Source organism: Miscanthus floridulus, chromosome 6, assembly GCF_019320115.1.
Source record: "Miscanthus floridulus cultivar M001 chromosome 6, ASM1932011v1, whole genome shotgun sequence".
Classification (NCBI taxonomy): domain Eukaryota; kingdom Viridiplantae; phylum Streptophyta; class Magnoliopsida; order Poales; family Poaceae; genus Miscanthus; species Miscanthus floridulus.
In genome coordinates this window covers 92,617,384-92,624,339 of record NC_089585.1, presented here as the reverse complement: position 1 = coordinate 92,624,339, position 6,956 = coordinate 92,617,384, and the positions used below count along the sequence as shown (strand labels likewise).

At 47.2% G+C, this 6,956-nt stretch overlaps 1 protein-coding gene across 1 annotated transcript; it reads right to left on the bottom strand.

Annotated features, from left to right (window-relative positions):
- Positions 1–748: 748 nt before the first annotated feature.
- On the bottom strand, positions 749–2,970 carry LOC136460825 (uncharacterized). Its single transcript, XM_066460382.1, has 2 exons — positions 2,049–2,970; positions 749–1,428 (listed from the first exon to the last, which is right to left on the bottom strand). Exons 1-2 carry the CDS (start codon positions 2,968–2,970, stop codon positions 749–751), a joined length of 1,602 nt encoding a protein of 533 aa, XP_066316479.1.
- Between the last annotated feature and the right edge of the window lie 3,986 nt (positions 2,971–6,956).

The window sequence follows — 6,956 nt, the reverse complement described above, 5'->3', positions numbered from 1 at the left end:
CCTCAAGTGCTTCTATTATCCTAAGTGGCTACACAAGACACAAAGGAGTTTAGTTTCAAATAAATTGCACTTGAGATTTAGATGTTACCACCCTTCTTGATCATAATGGATGAGGTGGTCTTTTCATCTTCAACTTGCACATATGAAGGTTGTAGATTTGTCCATGAGCTAGAGTGGAGTCAGCTGCTACTATGTAGGAGGGACGGCACTGCCGCCCTTGGGTGTGGCACTGCCGCCCTGCTGATTTGCAGCAGGGGTGTGCTGCACCTCTACATCAGAGTTGTCAGCGGAATTTGGTACAGCAGTAACTTGAGGGTCTTCCACTTTTGTAGCATGTACTTCTTGTGGTCTTATATCACCAATGGCCATTTTCTTGATTGCTCCACAAGGTGGTTCCTCATTACCTACAACATGAATAAGATCTTGCTCTACTAGAGAGCCATTAAAAGTATCATATGGCAAATGATTCACTTAGACTTGAAGTACTCTAGCCACTCTTAATAATTCACAAACACATATATATTTGTGAACTATTAGAGACTACACATGTCAAGTGGCTAGCTAGCAAGGGTTAGGTACTAGTTACCGAGGTGAATATGAAGTTTGAAGTATTTCCATTGATTCATCTTTGGGTCAACCATATAATAATATATAATGTGAATTGATTGATAGCTTGAGTGAATATTTTCAATCAACTTGCTCAAGCACCCTAAAGTTTCATATCACCTTCAAGTACCTACAACACTTACTAAGCACAATTTGGTACCCAAACTATGTTGGGTCCATTATGGTTAGTCATAAGAGACTTAGGCACCCAAATGGCCTGTGTGCTAGCACATGGTGAACCAATCACCTTTCTAGCACAAGTGTAATTTTTGGGCCTCCTAAGCAAATTTAAATCAATTGACAAGTTGAGCTTAGAAGTGTTACCCATGGGACAATCCTTACTTAAATGTCCCTTTCCTTTGCAAGTGTAGCATAGGTGGTTCTTATTCTTTCTAGCCTCCTCTTCTTGCACTTTGCTTGCTACCTTGCTAATGAACCTCTTTGTTGATGATGACAAGCCTTCACTTTTCTTATTAGGACATGAGCCAATTTCATGTCCCTTCTCATGACAACCATAACATTTCCTCTTGCTTCTTCTTGTCTTGTTCTTTGGAAGTGTGGCTTGATCATCGACCTTGTTGGAACACATAGAAGCATTATGTCCCATGTTGGAGAACTTGACATGAGCCATCTTCTTCTCTTGGATCTTGCTCATGCCCTTGTCTTCTTTCTTCAAGGGCCAATCTCTGACATGGTGACCGTCTTTCTTGCACTTGAAGCAAGTGATGAGAGTCTTCTTTGATTGATGTTGCACCTTGATGGCCTTGGGAACTTTCCTATTCTGTCTAGGTGTGGCACTGCCACCCTTGGGGTGCGGCACTGCTGCAGTCTATGCAGCTGGCTAAACTACTACATTCTGGATAGATTGCACTTCTTTAAGTATCCCCTTCACTTTGCCATTGTTGGACTTGTAACCCTTTTGATAAGGCTTGATGCATGCATCGGTTGATCCCTTCTCGAGCTTCTTCACCATGTCTTCATGGTTATCTTGAGAAGGTTGAGCATTGCACTTGCCCTTCCATTGAATCAAGTCCCCTTTTAGCACTTCAACTTCTTCCTTGAGCTGTTCATTTTCTTTTGCAATGGAATCATCACAAGTTTCAACAATTTCATGCTCAACGGAAGGTTGGCTTGCTTGAGAGCAACACTTGTTAGCACATGATAAAATAGATGAAACTTGTGTATATGTGCATTTGTGAGTGTGAGGTTGGTATGATTTTACCGTTGTTACCACAACCTCATGAGCAACTTCTAGCATGAGATGAGACTCCATAAGCTTCTCATGAGAGCACAAAAGCCCATCATGACTTTCTTGCAAAGTCTCATTTTTGCTAGTAAGTCTTTCCAACTTGTCTTTGAGCATATAATTCTGATCTTCTAATTGAGCAACACAAGATAGAGAGTTAATAGTATGAGTTTGCTCACTTGACAAGTTTTTATACCTTTGGACCAAGCTAGCATGAGAGCACTTAAGCTTTTGGTCAACTTCTCCAAGCATTTGATATTTTCAATGAGAAGCTCTTCTTGCTTGTAGAGATCTTCTTCTTGCTCTTGAATCTTCTCTATGAACTTGATCACTATCAACTTGTCTTTCTTGCTTAGACATGCAAGGTGTTGATTGATCTCATCATCATTACTACCACTGTCACTATCACTATCACTGTCACTCTCACTCTCACTCTCACTTGCCACTTTCTTCTCTTTCTTTGCCATGAGACCGATATGTGAAGTGGTATAGAGAGTTGAGCTTCTTGGTAAGGTGGATTCATCATTTGGCTTCCACCGATCACAAGCTTCTTCTTCCTTCAAAATGTTAGTCTCACAAGAACTAAAGAAAGTAGAAGTACCACATGTAAAAATATTGTTCTCACCAACTATTTCATTACCATCCAATAAGTCATATGTTGGCGAGGAAGTGGATGTGGCATGATCAAATAGGCCTTTTGAGAGAATCACTTGAGGCTCATCATTTGTCGATGAAGTTGAGCATTCCTCAAGTGGTTTTTCCAATGAGAGGTTGCTCTCTTCACATTTGGAGTTGCCGTACATTTTCTTGAGCGTGGTCCAAATGATATGAGCATCACCAAGTCGTTTACCATCTCCAAATATGACAGCATCAAATACATCTTCACTCAAAGCACTAAATAAGACATTAGCAGCTTGAGCATTGAGTTGTAAGCATTTCACTTCCTCTCTAGATAAGTAGATCAAGTCATCATGAGGAGGTGAAATGCTCACATCTACAATTTGCTCTATTTGAGGACCCATGGTCCTAAAAACATCAAGCACACTAGCAGACCAAGATGTATAATTTGAGCCATCTAAAAGTAAAAGTTCTAGAGATACCTCCTCACTTGTCGACATCGTTCTCTCAAGGCGGTTAAGCCTGAAATTGAGAGCTAGGCTCTGATACCAATTGAAAGGACCTTGATGTCGCCTAGGAGGCCTAGAGGGGGGGGTGAATAGGCCTATAAAAATTCAACTCGAAACTCTGTTAGAACAGAGGGCGGCACTGCCGCTCTTCAAAAATAAAGCAGACAATGTTGATATTTCACAGATAGTAACCTAACCCTCTCAGCTGCTCAATCCTACAAATTCAACTTAAAACTCTGTTACAACAGAGGGCGGCACTGCCGGCCTTATAGGGCGGCACTACCGCTCTTCAAAAATAAAGCAAATAGTGTTGATGAAGCGACCCCAATTTCCACGATGGGAGATCCACAGCATCGAAGTGTAATAAGACCGTTATAGATCATATTACCCAAATTCTAGTCGAATATCACATCCATACAATGATAACATCAGAGTACAAATAGTGCGGAATTACATAATTTATTACATCGCCGCATTGGTGTAATCAAAAGTAGCATTCATTCAGAATAGCTTGAAGACAAGATCGCCAAACTCAAGCGTAGGCACGAACCCCTCAACCGTCAAACTCCTCGGAGCTATACTCCTCACCAGAACCTATGTGCCAAAATTTATCAGTACGATTTGTACTAGCCACTCCTAACCCTATGAGCATTGCTTTGTGGAAATTGGATGCAAGTTGGTCGTAGTCAAAGGAATCTATGAAGATGGGGTTTCCTATGCATTAACATATCAAGTAAATAATAATAGTTTGTCAAGTTTTAACACCATTCCCACACACATTCCACTTCGTTCCCTTTTCCAAGCCAGGTTTTGATCTAGGGATCGATATACCACCATCTCCACACCATCACTATACCCATACCATCACTCAGTCGATAGGCCAACTCCCTCTTGGCACTATCTCAAGGCCCGTAGCCCCTGGCTACGACTGACACTCTCATAGGGGAAGAAGAGAATGACTCATCTCTCTATCTAGTTTAAATGAAACCCAGGAAAGGTCCATAGCCGACAAGTCGGCACATGTATCGATCGATCAACCATACACTCTACAGAGGTTTTACATAACCACAAGATCCGCCTTCCTCGCTGACCATTGTCAACTAGGCTAATTCTGGCCGCTTGCTAGCCTAGGATAATGCCACTTTACCATTTAGCCCTGGTTCACCCCAAATTAAGTCTGGGGTGGCTGAAACTGAGTCATGAGCCGGGTCCACAAGGTCTCCATGAAGTCTCGGAAGGGTGTGGGGGGAATCCTCCACGCCCCATACCTCCTTACACTGTCCGCTATCAACCTAATAGTAGTGGCAATATCCTACCAAGTAGTCCAGCCATCCCACACCATATTGGGCGAGTGGTACGTAAGGCTTCCCGGTGAATCTGAGTACTAGTTAGTCCTTAGGGATGACCAAGCCAGAATGTCTCCATCAGGGTTTCCATTTATTGTGCCACCATAGCACCTCCATCCTAGGCTCCTCCCATCACAGGTTCACACCCAGGTCCAACTCATATACCATTTACCCACCATAGGTATCCATTTCTAGGGGTGCCCAGGTAGAATCCCATAGCAAGACTTGCCCCAGGCTCGTCATATACTCCAACTTGGTCGACATAACCCTCACCCTCCACGCACCCAAGTCACACACGCAGCACTCTCCCCATAGTCTAGTTAACACCAGTTTCCATCATGCGTTAATGTAGTACAAGCGTAGTATAAGTAATAAGCAGCAAGTGTGTGTCTAGCCTATTAGCAGGGTGAGTAGGAGTAAGGTTGCATCAAGGTAAAGGCCAACAAGAAAGCATACTACCATGCAAGTCCTATCATGGTATAATTGTAGCAGTAAAGTAAAGCGATAGCAGTTCTATATTAGCCATGCGTAATAGGTGCTACGAGATTGGGTGGGATGTGGCACCTTCAGTGTAATCGTCTCCGTTCTCCTCACGATACTCATGGTCCTCGTTCATCAGGTTCTCCTCCGAGTCTGCAAACGATCGCATTATAGTCGCGTTAGCGACATCTATAGAATAGCACAAAGAAGCAATGGAAATTCAAAAGACCCAAATGCACTCAAACACAGGTTCATTGCGTAGAGCTTGATTTTAGATGAATTTTGGTCCTAGTTTCATATTTTTCTGAGGTCATATGAATTAGTTATGAATTTCCGAAGTTTAAGTCATTTCTGAAAATGGAAAAGGCCGAATTAATTCTAGGCTGACATGTGTCACGCTGTGACTGGTCCACGTGGCATGCTGATGTTAGCATGACGTTAGCGTCTCGGTTCTGAGCTAACAGGTGGGGTCCAGAGTGTCTGTACCACTGACATGTGGGGCCAGGTCAATGGTCAACGTTGATCGGTCAACGGTCAATACGGACCGGGTCTCGACTAGGCTTGGACAGGGCTAGATCTAGGCCGGTCTAGGCCGGGCCAACCCGAACACATGGTGTGCTGTGGCGCTACCACATGGCGCAGTTGGGCTCTTACTGGGCTTCGTTTCCTGGCTGTGGGCGTGAGCGTGGCTCATGGTGGACCTAAGTTCACGGTCCATGGACCTAAGGCAGGGTCCATGGTGGACCGAGTCCATCGTCATTTCCCCTCGGCTCGGCTCATGTGCACCGGGTGCAGGGCTGCGCTGCTCAACTCACCCCTTCTCCTTTGTTTCTTCCACAGCGCGCTCCTATCGGCGACGTGCTCACCGGCGAGCTCCCACAATGGCTTAGGCATCTAATTGAGGTAGGGAAAAGCCTCCCCATGCCATGGCGACCGCAACGGTGGGGTCAGGGCGATGGATGGTGCTTCCTAAGTCACTAGTCACAAAGCTCCAGCGGGCATGTTGGGAGGTCGAGGGATCCTCTAGGGCCTCCGGTGGCTTTGGCCATGGCGGTGGTCTTCCGTTCATGTTAGTGGCGTCGGTGTGGGGGCTATGGCCTCGGAGGGGTGTCACAGTGGGGAGTGTAGGCTCCTACGGATCCATGTGGATGCGGTGAGGGTGTCCAGAGCTCAGGGTAGGACTTCCGGTTTCTAGGTGGCCGGTAGGGTCTTTCCGATGGCCAGGGCGACCTGGTGACGACGGCGAGGCGCGCGAGTCACTACGGGGCTCCAGCAGGGTGGTCACGGCGTGTGCATGAGTTACCCGTGGCTTCAGCAAATAGGACAGGCGAGTCAAGGAGGCGCCAGGCACTCCCAGCAGTACTAGCAATGGTGGTCGGTGCTCTGGCCGGTGGTCGGGTGCTTGGACCGGTGGTCTGGTGCTCGGACCGGTGGTCTGGTGCTCAGGTGGTGGCTACGCCATGGCGCCGGTGTCATGAGCGTGGCATGCATGCTCGGCTACGGCGTCCATGGGACTTGGAGAGGTCTACAGCATTCAAGGGCTCAGGGATGGTCGCGACGTGCACGTGAGTGTGCTGTGCTTGTGTGCCTAGAGATCGGAGATGGCCTTGGCCTACGCGCTCATGGTATGGAGCGCCATGGCCAAAGTAGCAAGGTCTGGCAGCGAGCAGGGGAAGAATCGAGGGCTCATCGTGGGTGCTATGGAAGAGAGGATGGCAGTGTAGTGATGAGTTGTGGCCATGTAGCTTTAGAAGCAGTGTCGTGCAGTGTCGTCCGCTCCGGCTTGATCCGCGGCGGTGCTCTAAACTTCGGCGTGCTCCCGGTCCTCCTCCCGGTAGTGGCTCCATTCTCCTCTCTTGAACTCCTCCTCAGCCTTCTACTCTCAGTGCAAAGTGGTTGGCCACCAAGTGGCGGCAGGGCGATGGGACGAGCGCTAGGACAACCGGGTCCAGGGGCTCTTATAGCCGAGCTCGGCCATGGAGCTCGGCGTTCGATGGCTAGAGATTGAGGAGGATCGGAGGCATGCATCTCATCCAATGGCCGTGCGTGGTTGTGTGGGCGCAGCGCCAAGGGGACAAGGCCATGCCCTGGGCGTGACCCCCTGGCCTACCCCTGCCACCGCTGTCGGGCGTCGGTCGTGTAGGCGGTTGA

Coding starts and splice junctions, on each gene's coding strand:
- LOC136460825 (XM_066460382.1), bottom strand. CDS start 2,970: ATGTCGACAAGTGAGGAGGTATCTCTAGAACTTTTACTTTTAGATGGC. Junction 1,429..2,048: donor CATGCTAGCTTGGTCCAAAG/GTATAAAAACTT, acceptor CATAGACTGCAG/CAGTGCCGCACCCCAAGGGT.